The sequence below is a fragment of the Equus quagga genome, chromosome 5 (genome assembly GCF_021613505.1).
Source record: "Equus quagga isolate Etosha38 chromosome 5, UCLA_HA_Equagga_1.0, whole genome shotgun sequence".
NCBI classification, from domain to species: Eukaryota; Metazoa; Chordata; class Mammalia; order Perissodactyla; family Equidae; genus Equus; species Equus quagga.
The window spans coordinates 47,472,433-47,492,016 of NC_060271.1; the positions used below are offsets into that span (position 1 = coordinate 47,472,433).

The following is a 19,584-nucleotide window of genomic DNA, read 5'->3' on the forward strand; positions in this document are numbered from 1 at the left end:
AGACAGTGCTGGTGATGAACCTGCCAAGGGCAGTCCCTTGCCTCAGAAAGGGCACCTATTTTTAGGCATGCTGTGGGAAATTAGAGGCACCCAGGCTCCTCAAGGGGCGAACTCCACCCTGTGGGGACTGAAGGAGCTGGACGTGGGACCAGAAGGCATTCACGTATTTTCAGAGACGTGGGTCCCAGCCGGCCCTCCCTCCTTCCTGCTCAGCACCTCTCTCCCCTTTGCCTTCCATTCCTTTCTGCCCACTCCGCAAGAAATGTCCATAGGCGCCCCCTCCAGGCCAGCCCAGTGCTGCCAGGGGCCTCTGGGGTCCCTGCTGAGTCCGTGGGAGTGTGAGCAGGGCACAGGGAGGCTCCTTCTCTAACCCACACATTTACTGCAACAGCGGCAGGCACATCAATGAGCGGGGTGGGTTGTGTCTCCTGGCCAGGCTGGCCCATGGGCGTCCCACTGCCCAGGGTCCTCCATGCTTAAGGTCCACACCCCCCCAGGGGCAGTCCCTCTGCACTCTTCCACCCCAGGCCTCCCCACCCAGAGCAGCACACCCACCCTCTTGTAAGACACTCTCAAGGCTGCCTCCGCCCTGAAGCCTTGCTTGATGCACTGACCCACCAGCCCCCTCCCCTGAAGTGCCCCTGGAGCTCTGAGTCTGTGCTGCTCCACAGGCCTGTGCTCCTGGGGGCCCTGCCAGGCAGCTGGTGGCATACCCAGACGGAGGCTGAGGTCCGGAGACACAAAGTAACAGGCCCAGGGTCACTTGGGAGGCAGGTGCCAAAGCCACCTTAGGGATCCTCTGCTTCCAACACTGGGCTCTCCCAAAGCGCCCAGTGCCTCCGAGGGAGACACATCCCTCAAGGCTCTCCACACCAGCGGGGGCTTCCTAGAGACTGGCCCTGCAATCTGTCCCCACCACCACTTGTGTCCCCACTCCAACTTCAGAAGCTTTCTCAGCTTGTTTCCTGCAAACTCCCATAGATTCCCCATCTTGCGAACAGGTGGCCTCCTCGAGGGAGGCTCCCCTGCTTTCCCCTGTAATTTCTTCAGAACGCGCCATCAAAGCGCACATCCTCCCCAGCTGCAGGTGCATCTCCCACCCCGAGGGTCCCTGACGCCCCCAGTTTGCATAGGACTTATGGCACCGACAGTCCTGCGTCCCTGAAGAACCGGGCTGGTGGGTCACATGCGCCTTCGCGTGCAGGTGCCAGGAGCACACGAGGCCAGCATCTGGCCAGCTCAGCGAAAGAACAACGAGGACGACGACAGTCCAGACGGTCTGTGCCTGGCTCCCTTCCGGCCCGGCCTCGGGGACCCGCGCCGGGCCAGCCGAGTCGGCCCTCGAGCGGCGGCGACCGCGGAGGGGGCGGGACGGCCGGGCTCTCATTAGCATAATCTATGCGGGGGGGCGTTTAGCAGTCAAATATATGCGCATATATCTCCATGGCTGATGAGGCTGGCCGGGCACATTCAAAATGGCGGAGTGTGGAGCGAGCGGCAGCGGGAGCAGCGGGGACAGCCTGGACAAGAGCATCACGCTGCCCCCCGACGAGATTTTCCGCAACCTGGAGAACGCCAAGCGTTTTGCCATAGACATAGGTAGCCGCGGGCGGCGCGGGGAGCAGGGCGGCACGCAGCTGGCGCGGGCCGGGCGTGGGCGGCGGGCCGGCGGGCCGGGGGCGGTGGCAAGGACGAAGGGCGGGCCGCGGGCCCCGGCGCGCACAGCCTTTCGGGCCTTGTAGTCCGCGGCCGCCGGCGCACCGCCCGTCGGGCCTTGTAGTCCGCGGGCCGTCGGCGCGCAGGCTCGCCGTGGCGGCCGGACTACAGCTACCTGAAGGTGCTGCGCGACCGGAGCGGAGCATGCCGGGCATCGTAGTCCCGCCGGGAGAGGCCCGGCGGTCGTCGGACTCCAGAGGGTCTTCAGCCGGGTGGGGCCGCATCCCGGCCGCAGAGGGGTGGTTGCCCCGACCGGCGGGAGATCTGGCCCCGGTGTCTGGGGTCGGGACGAGGACGGGAGGCAGTTGCAGCTCTGGCCGCGGGAAGCCTGGGTGGGCCGCCCTGAGCGCTGCGCAGGGGCCGGAGCGCAGGCGGCCACCGGGCCCAGCCCGAAGCCCGGCCTCTGCAGGCCCTGCTCTTGGACGGTGGAGGTTTGGCGGAGTTTCGACGGCCTGGACGTGGACCTCGAGACCTCCGCCGGCCTCTGGTCAAGCCCCCGGGCCTCCCGCGGCCTACAGGGAGCCCCCAAGGGCCCGCACTCGCCCTGCCTCTGCCCCTCCCGCCACGCGCCGGAGGGCGGGTGGCTGCCTCGCGCTCCCTCCCTCGCTGCCGGGTTGTCCCTCTCGGCCCACCGCTCCTTTGATGCCGGTGCCCAGAGCCCTGACCGCGTAGCAGGCCTGGTGCTAGACCGTTCTCCCGCACGGCCGCCCGGCACCCCAGCACCCCGCCTTCCCAGGTGAGGACACAAGGCTCAGAGAGGTGGACCAACTTGTCTGAGGCCACCGGCTGGTAAGCCGCCAGCGAGGCGGGCCTGGAAGCTGGGCAACCCTCGGCCACTGCCCTTCTTTCTGCCGGTATCAGGACGGAGGGCTTCCTGGGAGCGGCTGCTCTGGGTGAGGCCCCCTGAGTAAGCCCGAGCAGCTTCACACTTCTCTCCCTCTCCACCCCAATCTTGGCTTCAGCCTGAGTTGCCTGTGCCTCTCCGCAGCCCAGTGTAGTCGGTTAAGCACCACACAAGGCGGGGCAGCATCTCCTCTCTGGTCCCAGCACCCGCAGGACACCTGATCCACTGTAGCTGCTCTGCAAATGCTGGAAGGGACCACCGTGCTCCTCTTCCCCGGAGAAGTGGGGGCATCCCCTTGGAGCTGTTTGCATTTCAGGCGTTCGCCGCCCCGCTGTTTTTGGGAGTTTCTGAGTCCCAGGCTTTGGGGAGAGTGTCCTCCAGGGACGTGCGGAGCAGTGAGTGGGAACATGGCCTGGGTCCTCAGTTCCCACCTTGCAAGCCCTGGTGTGCTGAGAGGGGCAGTGCTCTGGGGGAATGGCCTGGCTGCAGGCGTGAGATGCCTGGAGGCTGAGCGCCGGCGGGATGCCAGTGCCGAGCGGGAAGCCAGTGCCAGGCGAGGCAGGGGATGGGCAGGGGAGCGGCCTGAGGGAACTGATAGAACTCAGTGCCGACTGGAAGGTGCAGCTTGGGGGTCACACACACCCGGGCCTCTCCAGAGGCTGAGTCAGGCCCTCAGGGCCCACCCCGCCCATCCTCTGTGTCCTGCCGTGCCGTGGGTGCGCCAGCCGTGTAGTCAGGCGTGTGTGCTGAGGTTCCGGGCTTTGTTCTGCTGCCCTTACGCTTGGGGGCTGTGCTCCGCGGGAACAAGTCAACAATGTTTCTGAAGCACAGCTGAAGATTGACTGCCCCGGGGCTTCACTCGGGGGTTCTCTGTGGCCCCCAGGGGCCAGCTTGTAGCCACAGAGGAAGGAATGTCCTGGCTCTGGGGCCCCTGGCGTGGCCTGTCCTCAGGGGTCAAGCCCAGGTGGGGTTCCCTGGCAGAAGGACAGGCAGAGGGATATTTTTAGTGTTGATATTTATTTCCTGTCTTTGAAGTTTCCGTTGGGTCTGGGTCCCATGTCTCTGGTTCCTCAAATGATGTGCCCCTGGTGGGAGGTCACAGCTCGAGGTGGGGGTCCTCGAGCCAGGCATCCACTGAGCCAGTGCTTGTCAACAGTTTGCTTTGAAAACAGACTTCTCCCGTTTCCTCTTCCTTCACCCCAGCCTCTCGATCCAGGGAGGCTCAGCTGCCCTGTGCCCTTGGCAAGTCCTCTCCTCTCCCGGATGGGACACCCATGTCAGCTGGGTGGACTCCTCGCTTTGGAAGCATCAGGGACATTTTGTTTGTCAACTTGTACTTGAAGCTGACGTGACTTCACGTTTCTACCAGGCAATGGGGAGGGTCCCTCAGGTGAAGCAGAAGGGGCCACAGGGCAGTGATGTGCACTGGGGTGTCCTGCCCTCCTTGGGGCCCGGAGTGGAAGGACAGGCCAAGGGGGTGGCAGGGAGGACAGCCCATGCCTGGCCCCTGTGGACCTGGATGAACCGGAAGGCCTTGGCTCAGGCGCTGAAGGCAGGACATGGGCAGGGCCCCCATCAGTCAGAGATGTCGTGAGTCTGGGTGGAGAATGGGCTGGACCCAAGAGCTCAGGGCTGTGCACGGTCCCCAGCCTGGTCACTGCGCTTGTCAGGTGTGAGATGCGGAGCCCGGTGCCAGAAGCCAGGTTGGCATTCACTCTAATTCCGGGGGATCCTGAGAACAGGCGAGCTCTGCCCTCCGCAGGCTCCCGCCACTCTGCTCTGAGCTCATTTGGCTTCAGACTGATGGCCCTGCTCCGCACGTCCCCACTCACACCCAGACCCTGTCTGTTCCCTCCTGGGGGTAGGGAGATGAGTCCTGGCAGTGCTGGGGCTTGGCCCGCCATCCCCTACAAACCCCAGCCCTTAGGTTTGAGCTGTGATTTAAGGTCAACGTAACACAATCTGAAATGACTTCCGTGACCCAGGAGTTGGTTTATAGCGACTTTTGACAAGTCTTTCAAAATGTGTCTTCATCCCTTTGCATTGCCTGTCTTTTTAGGAAACAGTTTATTCACGAGGTGAATTGACAGGAAGCATTTTAGAGAAGGATGCTCTGGGCCAGGCCGGATGGGGCATAGGGGCCTTGGATAAGGAGGCTCACAGCCCAGGGCCGCCTCTTAAGCTCAGGGCCGGGGACGGGAGGAAGCCTGTGATGGCAGGGTTTACACACCATGCCTGGGCCCCTCCGCGGCCCCATGAGGGTGGGTCGCAGGATGTCCCGTAGATCTGTCCCCACTGCCTGGCAGACGGCCTGGGCAGGACAGGCTGTGACTGATCGCAGAAATGGTGGTTTGACCTTTCTTACCTGGAAGAGCTTTGCCCCTCGGATACCTTGGTGTTTGCAAACCTGTGTTCTGACTGGAGTGTTCCTCACGTACAGTCACACGCCGCCTAGGACGTTTCAGTCGACAGAGGACCTCCCCTGTGACAGTGGCCCTAAGAGTAGCACGTAGAGTCCAGGTTGTGTGCGTTGTGCCCTCCTGGTTTCTGTAAGTCCGCTCCATGATGCTCACACAAGGAGGACATCGCCCAACGACCCATTTCTCGGGACGTGTCCCTGTCGTTAAGCAATGTATGACTTTCCCTTGGTATTTTGTCACAAAATAACCATTGGAAAATATTTTTAGCCTTCTTCTCATAATGAGGGATTTCGGCCTTAGTTTTTTGGGCCCCACAAGAAACGCAGTTTGGTTCATGGTCCTTTTGTGGGGCCGAGCCTCGTGCCTGGCCTCCCTCCTGTCGTTCGTGGGCTTCCACGGCTGTGAGCGCCTGCAGCCTCGCAGCTGCCCCCGACGCACAAGTGAGCCCGGAGCTGTCTCCCTCGCCCCGTCTGCTGTAGGCAGGTAAAGGCCCTACTTCCTGCTCCTCGTCTCTGTGACGTCCCCGGGGGCATCAAGCTTCTCTGCCACAGGGGGCCTTCCACCCTCCACGTGGCCTCCCCTGGCCCCGAGGCCTCAGCTGCCTCCCGGCCCAGAGCCCAGAGGGCAGGCTGCTGCTCTCTGGCTGGTTCCCCCGTCTGTCCGCTCTGGGAAAACGCTGCTTTTGTTGCCGTCCCCACTTGTTTCCACCAAGTCAAGTGTGTGCTTTTCAGTGAAAACGGTGGCTATGTCAGCTTTTCCTCTGGGTCCTTTTCAAGATGAGAGCTTGAAACAGAATTTCCCTGTTTCGAGGTCGCCTGGACACCGGGTGGCTTCCTTTCTCCTCCGGGGCTTGGTGTCCCAGGGCAGTGGACGGTCTCCAGCCCAGAGTGGGCCGGGACCTGAGGAGGAGCAGACTGTTTCAAAGGGAGCAGAATGTTTGGCACCCAAGTCAGCTCCCTTCCTCTGCCTGGGGCCTCGCATGGCTTTGAAGTTCCAGGGGCGCCAGGTGCCTCGTGCGCAGGACCCAAGTCTGGCAGAGGAGAGTGCATGGGCGGCATGCCGCCGGGTCCCTTCCCCACACCTGAATTCGCCGTGTGTGTCGCCCCGCAGGCGGCTCGCTGACCAAGCTGGCCTACTACTCCACCGTGCAGCACAAAGTCGCCAAAGTGAGGTCCTTCGACCACTCGGGCAAGGTGAGCCTCCTGCGCCGCGGGTGGCAGCTGTGGGGAGCCCGGGGCAGCTGGAGGCGCCACACTGGGTCTCCGTCTCCGTCTGCGTCTTGGCTCTGGCGCAGGTCTCAGTTTCCGTGTGCCGTCCTCTGCTGCTCGCCCACGTCCGCGTAGCTTCCTGGAAGCTTCTAGTGCTGATGCTCCTCCCTGCCTCCCATCCCAGTTCTCCTTCCCCCACCTGCCCGTGCTCCTTGGGCAGCACGTTCCCACCCAGCCCCGAGGCCCTGCCCGCCCCCTGCTCTGCCTCCACCCTCCCCGGCATTGGCATCAAGAGTCCCTCGGATTTCAGGGTTGACGGAGCTCGTCAGCACTGCTGGGTGGGGGCCCAGGGGCCCATCTCGTCGTGTCCCACCCTCCCCCCATGCAGCCTGCACTCGCCAGCTCCCTGACTTTATCCCCAGGACGCCGAGCAAGACCACGAGCCGCCCTACGAGATCTCGGTGCAGGAGGAGGTGACCGCCCGGCTGCACTTCGTCAAGTTCGAGAACACCTACATAGAAGCCTGCCTGGACTTCATCAAGGACCACCTCGTCAACACCGAGACCAAGGTCATTCAGGCGACCGGGGGCGGGGCATACAAGTTCAAGGACCTCATCGAAGAGAAGCTGCGGCTGAAGTGAGTGGCGACCGCAGGGACCGCTGGCCTCAGATCTCAGGGTCGGGCTCTGATGTGGTGGCCGGAGTAGACCCGGCTCCTGCACCTGCTCCACCCTGCTCTGGGGGTTTCTAAGACCCCACGACCACAAGACTTTGGGCACAGGTTGGGGGGCTGTGGGCCTGGGGCTAAGCTCTGGGTGGGCTGGCAGGAGGCCTCTGGTGGCCCAACCTCAGGAAGGCGTACGAGACTGAGGACAGTGGGTGGGGCGCGTGGCTAGAGGCTCCAAGTGGAAGAAGGTAAAGGAGCCCCAAGGAGGAGTCTGCCTGCTCCTGCTGGGGAGGTTTGCAAGGGCAGCAGCCCTGCAGGGGGCGCCGAGGCGGCCGTCCGTGCCAGCAGAGAGCAGGGCTGCAGGTGCATCCGGCTGGCTCGGTGATGGTGGCCCATCCCCAGAGATTCGGTACAGAGGGGATGGTGATTTACGAGTTGCTCTGTCAGTTGCTGTTTTTGAGAGCCACGCGTATGCGTCAGAGTTACAAGCTGAGCCTGGCCAGGCCGGGAGCAGTGTTTCCAGGAGAGACCCCGCTGCCAGATGAGCCTGGCAGCTGTGCCGTGCTGCGGGCCCTCCCTGCGGCCCGTGCTGTTTTCAGTGGCCAGGCTCCTTCCCTTGCAGAGTTGACAAGGAAGACGTGATGACTTGCTTGATAAAGGGGTGCAACTTTGTGTTAAAGAACATCCCGCACGAGGCCTTCGTGTATCAGAAAGATTCCGACCCTGAGTTCCGATTTCAGACAAATCACCCCAACATTTTCCCATATCTTCTTGTCAATATCGGTTCTGGAGTCTCTATTGTGAAGGTGAGGCTTGGCTTCGTAGAATGAGTGAGTGATGGTTCAGCAGTGGTTTGCTGAGCACTTGCTGTGTGCTGGGGCCAGGCACAGGGCCACAGACAGATGTGACACAGGCCTTGCTGGGCTCCCACCTCCACGGGCACAAGGCCACATGCAGAGTGCCCAGCGCAGGCTGTCATTGGGAAGGCGGGGTCCCTACTTCCAGCATCAGCGCCTGCCAAGCCTGCCCAGGCTCAGCCTTCAAGAGCATTGTCACCCATGTCTGGGGACACCCCTGAACCACTGCATCCCTAAAAGCTGCTGGGTGGTGGCTAAGGGCCCACTTGCTCATGCACCTGCCCTCATTCTGCTCCCAGGTGGAGACCGAGGACAGATTCGAGTGGATTGGCGGCAGCTCCATTGGAGGTGGCACCTTCTGGGGGCTCGGGGCGCTGCTCACCAAAACAAAGGTATTCTGGCAGTTGCAGGAAGATGCTTCTGGCTCTGCATAAAGTTCTGCTCCTCAGTCCCTTTCAGGGAAGGGCTGGTGGCTGTGGGACCTGAGGCTTGCCGCTGGCTGGATTGTCATGACAGCGGCTTCATCTTAGGCTTTGTACCGACTCTGTTTCCTGGGTTTCTGGAGGACGGGCGTCCAGTGTCTAGAGCATCGCCTGGGTGGGTGGTCCACAGAGTCCTGCTTGCCTCTCCTGGCCCTCCATGCTGAGAGGGGGCCTTCCACGCCCAGCCGACGCAGTGCTTGCCTCCTCTCCCAGCTTAGTTTCCGGGGCTGCAGGGGTTCCACCAGCTCCCAGCACCTCACCTGCTTCCGTCTGCTCTGTCCCCACAGAAGTTCGATGAGCTGCTGCATCTGGCCTCCAAGGGCCATCACACCAATGTGGACATGCTGGTGCAGGACATCTATGGCGGGGCCCATGAGACCCTGGGGCTGAGCGGCAACCTCATCGCCAGTAGCTTCGGGAAGTCGGCCACCGCCGACAGAGGTACCTCTCCCTCTGTCGCTCGCGCTCTCTGGTCGCCGGCGCCCACACGTCGCACACCGGGTCTTCTTGCCTAGTAGCGCTCTGTCCCCATTCCCTCTCCCAGAGTTCTCCAAGGAGGACATGGCCAAGAGCCTGCTGCACATGATCAGCAATGACATCGGGCAGCTCGCCTGCCTCTATGCGAGGCTCCACTGCTTGGACAGGGTCTACTTCGGCGGCTTCTTCATCCGGGGCCACCCTGTCACCATGCGCACCATCACCTACAGCATTAACTTCTTCTCCAAGGTACCGGAAGCTCCACCTCCTCCCCCTGCCCCACCCCGCACATCGCTTTTCCTGGGTGCTCCAGCATGAACCCTCAGTGTCTTCAAAACTAGCAGGCTGGGGGCTGGCCCTGTGGCATAGGAGCTGGGTTCACACACTCCACTTCGGTGGCCGGGGGTTTGCCAGTTCCTATCCTGGGCGCAGGCCTACATGTTGCTCATCAGCCATACTGTGGCAGCGTCCCACATACAAAACAGAGGAAGATGGGCACAGATGTTAGCTCAGCGACAATCTTCCTCAAAAAATAACTAGCAGACCCAAGGGTGAGGGGGCCCAAAGGCAGACAGCCAAGGAGCTGGACGCCCACTACCTGGCCATTCCCAGCCCCTGCGTCTTCCTTCTTCCTAGTTCCTGGCGTCCTATACTTGGGGCGCTGTGGCCGTCTCTGAGTTTGGGCGTGTCATCAATGGTGAGCCTTCCAGGGACCATCTCCAGCTGTCGAGAGCTTCAGATGAGCTTTGCGTCATCTGTCGTGCTGCAGGCCGCTCCAGGCTGGGCCCAGGGAACCTGGCTGACAGGGTGAACTGGGCGGGGATTAATTTTGTGAAAGGAGTTATTCACCCTCAGATTTCTCCAAGTGACTGGCTCTTAAATTCCACGTCTGAACGTGGCCCCATTGGCGGGCGTGCTGTGGGCCTTTTGGCGAGGCTCCGCTGTGAGCAGGGAGGCCTGGCTGCGCTGGGTTGATCAGAAGCTGCGAGGGTTTGCTGTGCGTGCGGTGAGGCTGCTTCAGGCGGGGTTTTGCCGTGGCAGGGGGAAGTCCAGGCACTGTTCTTGAGACACGAAGGCTACCTGGGAGCCATTGGAGCATTTCTAAAAGGAGCCGAACAAGACAGTGAGTAGAGTGTGCTGTGGGGGGTGGGGGCGGTGGGGGAGTGCAGCTGCAATGAGCCCCGAGAGCGGGGGCTTACGTTGCAGTCGGTGAAGCTCTCCACCTCCACTTTCCCCGTTCTGAGTCGGGGCTGTGATGGGGACGTGGGGACCTGCGCTGGCCCCTCCCTGGCAGTGCGGGGAGCGGCGGAGTCTTTGCTGTGATTCTCCTGAGGGGCCGGTGGAAAGTGACTCGCGTGGGTTTGCATATGACGCGATCAACCCAAGGGGGTCCTCGAGAGTGCAGGGGCTCCGTGCAGGGGCCACAGGCTTGTGACCTCGCCCCCTCCCGCTCCTGCCTCGTTGCTATCAGCCGAGCTCGGTCTCTTCCTTTGCAGAGGACACGGGAAGGAGTTGCAGACGAGACAGCCTGGGAGCCCAGGGCAGGCTGCTGGGGGGCGCCTGTCAGAGCAGGCTGGGCCATCCTTCATATGTTCTTAAGTCTGGTTTTGGACTTGAGAGAAATTAGAGAAATCTTTGAGAAGCTGCAGAAGGTCTAAGTGGCCATCTTAGGAGGTTTCAATGCTCGTGAGAAATAACTCACTGACACAGAACAACCCCAGCTCCCTTGGTCTTGTGGGGGCCCTCAGCGGCTTGCCCCTTTCCAGACGCGGTCGGGCCATCCTGAGGTTGGCCGTGCCACCTTCTGAGCGCAGCCCAGTGCCCCCGAGGCTAATGCCTGGTTTCTCGTTCTGCAGACCCCAACCAGTACAGCTGGGGCGAGAACTACGCAGGCAGCTCCGGGCTGAGGAGTTCGCCCCCAGAGCCCTGCCCGTCTCAGCGGACCAGGGGCGGCGCCGTGAGTATGGGGTCTGGGCTGTCTCTGGGGTCTACGGGAGCTGCCCGCCACTGGGGTGTCTTCAGGGTCCCTGAGGAAAGCCACCACAGCGCTGTGACCTGGCTCAAAGGCCCCTTCTCCTGGTGCAGACTCGATTTTAATCTAACCACAGACTTTGAGGCCGAAGACAGACGTTTGCAGCTTGCTCTCCTGCCTTTGTTGAGTGTTTCACGTTTTCCAAACATTCTGCCAAGCCTTAGAGGCCATGCAGTGCCTCTCGTGTCTGCAGGAAGGACAAAGGTCAAGGAGCAAACGGCTTTTTCCCCCGCGCCCTGGCCATGCATAGCAGAATTAGGGTTAAAACCCAGAGTCTCAGGAACCGACGTAGCCCCTTCCCTCAGGCCCCGTGCTCAGCCTGGTGTTTCAGGGAGTACAAAGTCTGCTCTCCTCACAAGGTTCCGACCCGTTCCTCAATCCTCACTTGGGGTAAGGCTACCGTGCCTGGTTAGGGGGCTCCCTTGGCCTGCTGAGCTGGCATAGAGAGGGTCTTCCAGGTGGGAGCAGCATCCGCCACACACAGGACATTACGCCAAGCCCCGCCTGGTGGAGGTGGTGGGCTGTCGCAGGCTTATTAACAAGAGGCCCCAAGTGGCTTGACCTCAGTGAGCAGTTATCAGGACTGCGCCCGTTTGAAGAACCAGCTGGGCAAGCTCGGGGGGCCGGTCTGGGCCCATGAGTCTGCCTGCTGCCTTCCAGACTGCCTGCTGGCGTTTCTGATGGAAAGCTGCTTTTCAGTGGTGGACGCAGATTCTCTCAGAAGTGAGTGTAAACACTGCAGGAACGGGCCTGATCTAATCAAGCCCCTGGGGAGAAGGACCCCGTGTGCAGCACCATCCGGGTGCGGGCAGCTGGCTCTGCCGGGGCGGGCACCTGTGAGCGGCAGGCAGGGCCCCACGCCTGGGGCTGGTCAGAACGTTTGTCCAGGGGCAGTGCAGAGGCCTGCCCCACGGCTATCACACTCAGTGTACTCGTGGGCAGAGACCCTACCTCAGTGCTGCAGCGCCACACGGAGCTCTCATCCCCACGACGGGGCGGCCCGGCGGCATTTGTGGCGAATTTGTGCACACAGGGCCTCACGCACCTGTTGTGCTGGGTCGTCGCGAGCCAGGCATGGAGACCAAGTGCAGGGGCCGGGTGTCCCTGAGTTTCCGTAGGCAGCACGGGGGAAAAGCTGAGGTTGGAACTCGGCTGTGTCAGCGGAGCAGGGGGTACCCTGCTGGGCAGGAGGCTCGTGGAGCTAGTTGCTGGGGAAACCACCCTCACCCTTCTTCATCTGCGTGAACATGTGTCAGCTGTCTGCACGCTGAGTTCACCGTCTCCTGGGTGTGTTCTGGAAGCCAGCTTCTCCCTCATGGGAGGGAGCTTCTTGTGCAGACCCTCCCCGCTCAGGGCAGCCTGCTTCTCACCCCACTAGTTTGCTAGTCAGAAGTGGTCCCAGCAGAGAAGGGCCAAGTTCCAGGTGTGTGGTGACTTGGCGGGTCATTATCTGAAGTGCAGGGGGAGGTCCCATAGGAAGCACGAGCTCACTCGCGTGTCCTGGCCCCAGAGCGCTCCCCAGCACCATCTTAACCTGAGATCCAGGGGCGAGCACACGTATCAGCTCCACTCTCCCGAGTGGAGTGTAAAAAGCCAGCTGGGAGAGCGACCATTTGTTCAAAAAAATACTTGCATGCCCAGTGGGCACCTGAGCCTGACAGCCCCAGGTTGCAGGTCAGGAACCTGGCCTGTGAGGTGGCCTGGCCTTGCTGAGCGTCACTGGGGCCAGTGGTTTCCGACCCTGGGTGTGCAATCAGCAGACATGCTCTGGAGAAAAAGGAGCTGGTATGTACAGGGCAGGAGGGTTTGCCTGCCCCCATGGGCTCACCGTGCTCCTGCCGTGGAACTGACCCTGGGCAGGAGGCGTGGGGCAAGAGCCCACGGGGCAGTGAGTGAGGGCAGCGCCTACGGAGCCCTGAGCAGGAGTAACGAGGACCAGAAAAGTGGCCAGGGTACCTGGGGGTCGCGAGTGAGGAGAAGGAGGGTGCAGACAGTGCAGGAGCTGCGAGGGGCAGTGGTGTGGGAGCTCCCGCCCTGGCTTCTCTGTAACAGGGAGACAAAGAGGTGAGGTGGGAGCCACCGGGAGGAGGCCCCACGGACGGGAGGGAGGAAGGCATCACACGCAGGAGGTGACCTTGGGGCTGTGAGCAGACTCGGGACCCCGGGAGGTTTGGCTCAGGCCACTGGACAAATGGAGGGCACGCCGCGGGCTGAGAGAGGATGGCAGGTGGGAGGGCGGGGTGCGGAGACGGGAGGGGCGGCTAGTCCATGTGCCGCAGCAGCAGCCCCCTCACCCCTCTTCTCACGGAGGAGCCAGCTCTAGACCTCATTGAAGGTTTTTGCATCTTGCAGAAAAACGCAGCTGACATGTCTACCAACTTCTTGTCCTCCCAGTTTGACTTGCTGGAAATGGACCGGCTGGAGAGGCCGTTGGTGAATCTGCCGCTCCTTCTGGACCCGTCATCCTACGTGCCCGACACCGTGGACCTCACGGACGACGCCCTGGCTCGCAAGTACTGGCTCAGCTGCTTCGAGGAGGCGCTGGATGGGGTGAGGGCTCGGTGGGCGGGCGGGCGCCCCCGGAGCGGCGGCGGGTGGTTTGGAAACTGTCTCTGGCCACCGTGGGTTCCCAGGGGCAAAGGAGAGGCATGGTGAAGGAGGGTGGGCATTTTCCCGGAGCTGTTCGGGCACGTTTGAGTTGGGAGGCTGGTGGAAACACAGCGCCTGGCATCCATCGGGCCAACGAGGCACGTTTCTTAGGAGTGTGTCAAGCAACTGCCCGTTACTGTGTTTCTTCAAAAAGCAGTGATCTGCGTGGAGTCAGGGTGGCCCCTGGACGCCAGGCTTGGGGCTGTCAGCACCCCGAGGGAACATGTGTTCCTTCATAACATCCCTCAGAGTGAGGGGTCCCGCCCTGCCCTGGACCCCACGTGTGCTCGGAGGATGATTCAGAACCGCCTGTCCCTGCGGCAGGGTGGGAGCTGGTAGCGAGCAGGACTCGGGGCTCGTGTCAGGGGATGTGGGCTGGGGCCAGTGGTGACTGCCGTCCCCACTTGCAGGACTAAGCCCTGGCAGACTGGTGTGCCGGGCAGACAAGCCTGTCGCCAGCAGCTCCTGCCGAGCCTGCTGCTCGTGTGTTTGGGGCACTGCTGTGAGCATGGCCCTGGCAGAGGAGCAGGCTGACCGCCCTGTCCTCCTCGGTAGGTGGTGAAACGTGCTGTGGCCAGCCAGCCAGGCTCTGTGGACGCAGCTGAGAGGGCGGAGAAGTTCCGCCAGAAGTACTGGAACAAGCTGCAGACGCTGCGACACCAGCCGTTGTAAGTGTCCAGCCTCTCCCAGCACGTGGCTGGCATGAAACCGGCCCTGTGAGCTGGCCAGAGGCCTGGTCCTTGTGGGCAGGGAGCCTGGTGTGCGCGGCCCCAGGGGCAGCCTCTGCGGGGGATTGTGGGTTTACCCAAAGGCCGGGGTTCCCAGTGACTGCTCCCAGCATCCCACGGGGCTCTGCCTGCCTACCGCAGCGCACACTTTCAGGGACACGCAGCAGGGCTGGGCGGGCCCACTCAGGCTGCATCACTTCTCGGTCGGTGCCTAACGCCATGAGGATGCCCCTGGGGGCAGGGGCGGCGAGCGGGCAGCGTGCTCAGCTCTCCGACATGCTCAGCCTCCCCGTCCCGGCTCTGTCCGCAGTGCTTACGGGACCCTGACCGTGCGCAGCCTTTTGGACACGAGGGAGCACTGTTTGAATGAGTTCAGCTTCCCAGACCCCTACTCCAAGGTGAGCGTGCCTTCTATAGTGATATGGAGAGCGGGGATGTGGGGGCTGCCCCGACCCCCAGCGCTGGCGACAGGCTGTTTCTTGGGGCTGCCCTGGCAGGTCTGTCTCCCAAGAGCGCCAGGCAGCCCGTGGGTTGGCCATGCCTGTTGTAGAGCTGTGGGTCAGAGGCTGCGTGGGGGCCCCCCCAGAGCAGAGAAGGATCCTGGGGGCTCTAACCAGCGGCCAGTTAGAATGCTGGGTGTGTGGCAGGAGAAAGGGGAACGGGTGGGCACCAGGACCGGGTCGTGGAGCCTTTGGGACAGGCCGCCTCCATGCCGGCCGAAGGGCTGCCAGCCTCCTGAGGGTGCGTTTCTCTGCATCTCTGGAGCTTTGGGCCACCACGTGGAGGCCCCCGCCCACTTCCTGGCCTCTGAGGTCGGCCCGGAGCTTCAGAGTTGGTCTTTGTGGACGTCACTCCTGCTCCTGCAGTGTGATGAGCTCGCCAGAGCCTGGCAGGTGGCCGAGAGGCACCACGCTCCTCAGCTGTGCTGACCAGGAGCCCCCGTGCCCGAGAGCAGCGGGCGGGGTCGGCACACTGCTTCCCATCTCCCCTCCCTTCCCCACAGATGGGGGCGTCTGGGGATGGGGCCATCCGGGTGCCAAGGTTTCACAGTCCGGGCAGCGGGCACCTGCAGGGGTCCAGGTCCCCCGCCCTGGCCCCCTCTGCCCTGCCCTCACGCACCGCGCTGTCTCGCTGGGACGAAGCCCTACTGAGCCTCGTCCTTCTCGGCACACGGTTTAGACGCGCGCTTCTGGCTGGCACGGTTCTGAATCAGCAGTGTTTGTGACCTGACTCCATCTTGGTTTATTAAAGTCTTGCTGTGGCGTGGCAGTGAGCCTCTGTCCCCGTAGAGTGGCTTCACAGTTGGTGACCTGCTCCGCGCATCCCCAGCGGGCTCCCTTCCTCTGCTCTGCTGCGGCGCTGGGGGAGGCAAGGCCACATCCGCTCTCGTGACCGTGTCTCCTGTCTGCCCACAGGTGAAGCAGCGGGAAAACGGTGTGGCGCTGAAGTGTTTCCAGAGGGTGATCCGCTCCCTGGATGCGCTGGGCTGGGAGGAGCGGCAGCTGGCCCTGGTCAAAGGGCTGCTGGCCGGCAACGTCTTCGACTGGGGAGCGAAAGCTGTCTCTGAGTAGGTGCTTGCTGTCTGCACAGCCACTTTGTGTGGCCTCATCCCTAGCCCTTCACCCCCACGGCCATGTGTGGCTCTGGCCTGGCCCCGGGCCTTGGCCGGCCCAGCTTGGCCCAGGTGGAGGTGGCAGTGGGGAGACTGGGGGTCCCTGTGGGCTTGGTGCTTCTTGGCATTCTGCTGGGCCGTTCAGCCTCTCGAGTGAATGTGGCAGCCTGCTGGCCGTGCCGCCCTGGCAGCGCTGGGACCCGGCCTTGCTGCCCAGGCACAGGGGCAGGTGCGGGGCTGACGTTTTCAATGTTAAAAATCTGAATTCGTGGCTACCACAGAGTGGGAGTCAAACAATCCTCATGTTTGAGATAACAAGGGTGCGTCCCCGAGGAGCTCAGCAGGTTCCGTGGTGTGAGACGTGCGTGTCCCAGGAGCGCTAAGCATCCTGTCCTGGGCCTCCCAGGCGGGGCGCCCTGAGAACGTGGCGTTGCCTTAATTCCTGAAGAAGCCACTTAAGTCGTTTGCTCTCACCCCTGAGGAAGCCGCGTTCCCAGGCCCCGGGCCTCACAGGTGGCTGCCGCCGCAGAGCAGGGCCCCTCCCTCTGCTCAGTGCTGTTTCCCACCTGGTGTCCCCGTCCCCTGGCCCTCGCTGGGTCCACCCCCAGTGCACTTTCGGACACGGACACTGAGGAGAGCTGTCCGCCTCCCTCCCCACCCTTGTCACTGGCTGTGCCTTTAGGCGGCACAGCAGGCATGTGCCAGATGAGGCTGGTGGCCAGCGCTGACCCAGGAGCCCTGCTCGTGGCTCCCAGGGACAGAGGACGTCCCCAGGCCCCATCCGTGTTCTCGAGCTCGTGCTGTTGCTCACCTGGGGAAACGTGCTGCCTACCCCTCACCATCGCTGCTCGGGGCGCAGAGCTTCTGGCCATGGCGGCAGGGACTGACCGTGACAGCCATGTGGGGACCGACCGTGACAGCCATGCGGGGATCTACCGTGACAGCCACGCGGGGACCGACCGTGACAGCCATGAAGGGACCGACCGTGACAGCCACGCGGGGACTGACCGTGACAGTCATGAAGGGACTGACCGTGACAGCCATGTGGGGACCGGCCATGGCGGTGGGGACACCTCGACTGCCGTCAATAGCAGTGTGCTTGCCCAATCTGGAAAACGCATCATTCAGGATCCACAATGGACGACCATGGCTGAGATTTGAGGTGTTTTATCATTTTTTTCTTCTTCCTCACGCAGTGTCCTCGAATCCGACCCCCAGTTTGGGTTTGAGGAGGCGAAGAGGAAGCTGCAAGGTAGGGCCCAGGGCTGGCCCCTCATTCGGGGACTCGGACCCCGGCGGGGGAGGAAGCAGCAAGGAGGGCAGAGCTGGGGGTGGGTGAGGACTGGCTGCCAGGAGAAGGGGACAGGCGAGGGGGGCGCTGCCCACCAGGGGTGCAGCTGATTCATCCCCATGTCTTGCAGAGCGGCCCTGGCTCGTGGACTCCTACAGCAAGTGGCTTCAGAGACTGAAGGTACCTGAGCTGCCCAGCCGCCTCTGCCACGTGCACTTGAGGCCTGGGAGGCGGGGGCCCGGGCAGGCCCCAGGATGGGAGGGGCGCAGGGAGTGGTGGGGGCTGCCCCACGCTGTGTGCCAGGGGCCCCGGAGGCTCACTCCCCCAGCTGCGGGTCTCTGTGGCCGCCCCTGCCCCGAGCCTGGCTCCTATGGGGACCGTTGACTGGGTCAGCTGACCTCAGCGGTTCTGGACAAAGCGCAGGCCAGCCGCCCCCGTGTCCCCAGCACCCCAGCACCCGTGGGGCCAGCAGCCTCAGCCCAGCCCCAGGAGCGTGGCGCGTGGCGGTGTGCGGAGCGCGTGGACATGCCTGTTCCCAACTGCACGTCTGGTTTTGTCTTGCAGGGGCCCCCTCACAAATGTGCCTTAATTTTCGCAGATAACAGTGGAGTAGACGTCATTTTGGGAGTCTTCCCCTTTGTCAGGGAGCTTCTCTCTAGAGGGACGGAGGTGAGTGGTGAGGCCGCGCGGTGGGACCCTTGCCCCAGGCTCCTTGTGCGCGGCAGGTAGGTGTGGGCAAGAGGCGGCACACGGGGAGGAGGTGACGCCCCCACCTGACCCCAGCGTGCCAGGGCCATCTTCATTCTGACCCAGGGCCACCCCTTCCGGAGGCCGCCGAGCAGCAAGAGGTCGCCAGGGGCGTGCACCTCAGCCGGCAGCCCTGAGTGGGCAGGCGAGCACAGGCTGGTGGGGTGCTGGGCGGCGCTGAGGTCCCTAAAGAGCCTGGGGCGTCCTACAGGTCATCCTGGCGTGCAACTCAGGACCCGCCTTGAACGACGTGACCTACAGCGAGTCCCTCATCGTGGCTGAGCGCATTGCGGCCATGGACCCCGTTATCCAGTAAGCTGTGCGGGGCCAGGGACGCGGAGAGGTGGGTGGCGCGCTGGGGGCGGTTCCCGGGGAAAGCCTCATGGGCGCTGGTCCCTTGTGTCCGGCAGCTCAGCACTCAGAGAAGAGAGGCTCCTGCTGATGCAGACGGGTTCCAGCTCCCCGTGCCTGGACCTCAGGTACCCTGCAGCACCTCCATCCCTGGTCCCCCGGGTCACCCCTGGGTCCTCTGTGCACGTGCACGGTGGCAGAAGTCAGCAGTGCTGACCATAGCCCTGTGGCGGAGTCTGGGCTGTCTTCTTTCCTCGGGTGGGCTCAGGACCCCATCAGCCCCACTGCAGGCTGGTCTGGGTCAGGTGGGCCGGAGGAGCACACACCCCCGTGGCTGCCTGGCTCAGAGGCCAAAAGTGGGGCTCCAGGCACCGTGTGTCCCACCTGTGGATGGCGGGGGGCTGTCTCCCCATAGTCGTCCTTAGATAACTAGTTTATCATCTTAGTGCTTTGTGCCCTGAGGCTTCTAGAACATAGAAGAACCCCGCCTTCTGGAGCCAGCCGTGGACAGCAGTGCCAAGGCGGCTCTGTGTGTTGGCGGGGATTGTCCAGTGTGGACTGTGGGCTTTGTCCTACCTCCAGGCCCACGATTAACCAGCAAGGGAGGAGGATAAAAACCTGTAAAAAGGAGTAAGGTCATTGAAAGTCCACAATAGAAAAGCGTCCTCAAGGCCCACTTTTCAAGTGGACCGTCTCCTGGCGACCGAGGCGCAGCCCCCCCGGGTCCCCGGCCCAGGAGGACAGCCACTGTGTTCGAGTCTGGCAGGAGTTAGAGCTCACAGGCCAGCGTGTCGAGTGTTGGGGTCTCCGGCATTCTTGCTGTCACTGCCCTTGGTGGGAGGCAGGGTGTGGCGTCTACCCCGGGTGCAGCTCAGTGCGGGGCGTGAGGCCCTGCCACCCACGCCCGCCTCACTGCCCCCTTCCTCCCCAAAGCCGCCTGGACAAGGGGCTGGCCATGCTGGTGCGGGAGCGCGGTGCAGACCTGGTGGTCATCGAGGGCATGGGCCGGGCCGTCCACACCAACTACTACGCGAGCCTGCGCTGTGAGAGCCTCAAGCTGGCCGTCATCAAGAACTCCTGGCTGGCCGAGCGTCTGGGCGGCCGGCTCTTCAGCGTCATCTTCAAGTACGAGGTCCCGGCCGAGTGAGGCGCCGCCCTGCTGGACTGTTCTCGTCACTCGTCAGGAATGTATTTCGACTACAACAGGGAAACTGCATTCAAATCCGAATATTTATATTGTGCTTCTGTGACTCGGAGCGGGCGCACCCAGCTGTGGACACGGCGCTCGAGGCCCTGAGTCGCTGTTCACACTGCCGTGTTCATGGTGGGGACGCAGCTCTCGTCCCGTGAGACACTCACGTTGGAATGTATTTAGCTGTTAAATAATCTTTTATATATATATATATAAATATATATATAAATATATACAGATACCTGTGGCGGAGACGCAGGCCTCGCCCCGATGGAATCTGTAGCCTGCGCGGCGGCGTCTGCACCTTCGCA

General features: G+C 62.7%; 1 protein-coding gene across 1 annotated transcript; it reads left to right on the top strand.

Annotated features, from left to right (window-relative positions):
* Nucleotides 1-1,457: 1,457 nt before the first annotated feature.
* On the top strand, nucleotides 1,458-19,514 carry PANK4 (pantothenate kinase 4 (inactive)). The gene is made up of 19 exons (XM_046662594.1): nucleotides 1,458-1,599; nucleotides 6,091-6,173; nucleotides 6,611-6,825; nucleotides 7,478-7,661; nucleotides 8,012-8,104; nucleotides 8,482-8,635; nucleotides 8,739-8,920; nucleotides 9,713-9,794; nucleotides 10,528-10,628; nucleotides 13,098-13,253; nucleotides 13,908-14,020; nucleotides 14,391-14,478; nucleotides 15,496-15,647; nucleotides 16,889-16,944; nucleotides 17,114-17,163; nucleotides 17,548-17,652; nucleotides 17,942-18,042; nucleotides 18,141-18,209; nucleotides 19,015-19,514. Exons 1-19 carry the CDS (start codon nucleotides 1,476-1,478, stop codon nucleotides 19,226-19,228), a joined length of 2,322 nt encoding a protein of 773 aa, XP_046518550.1. The 5' UTR covers nucleotides 1,458-1,475; the 3' UTR covers nucleotides 19,229-19,514.
* Nucleotides 19,515-19,584: the final 70 nt, after the last annotated feature.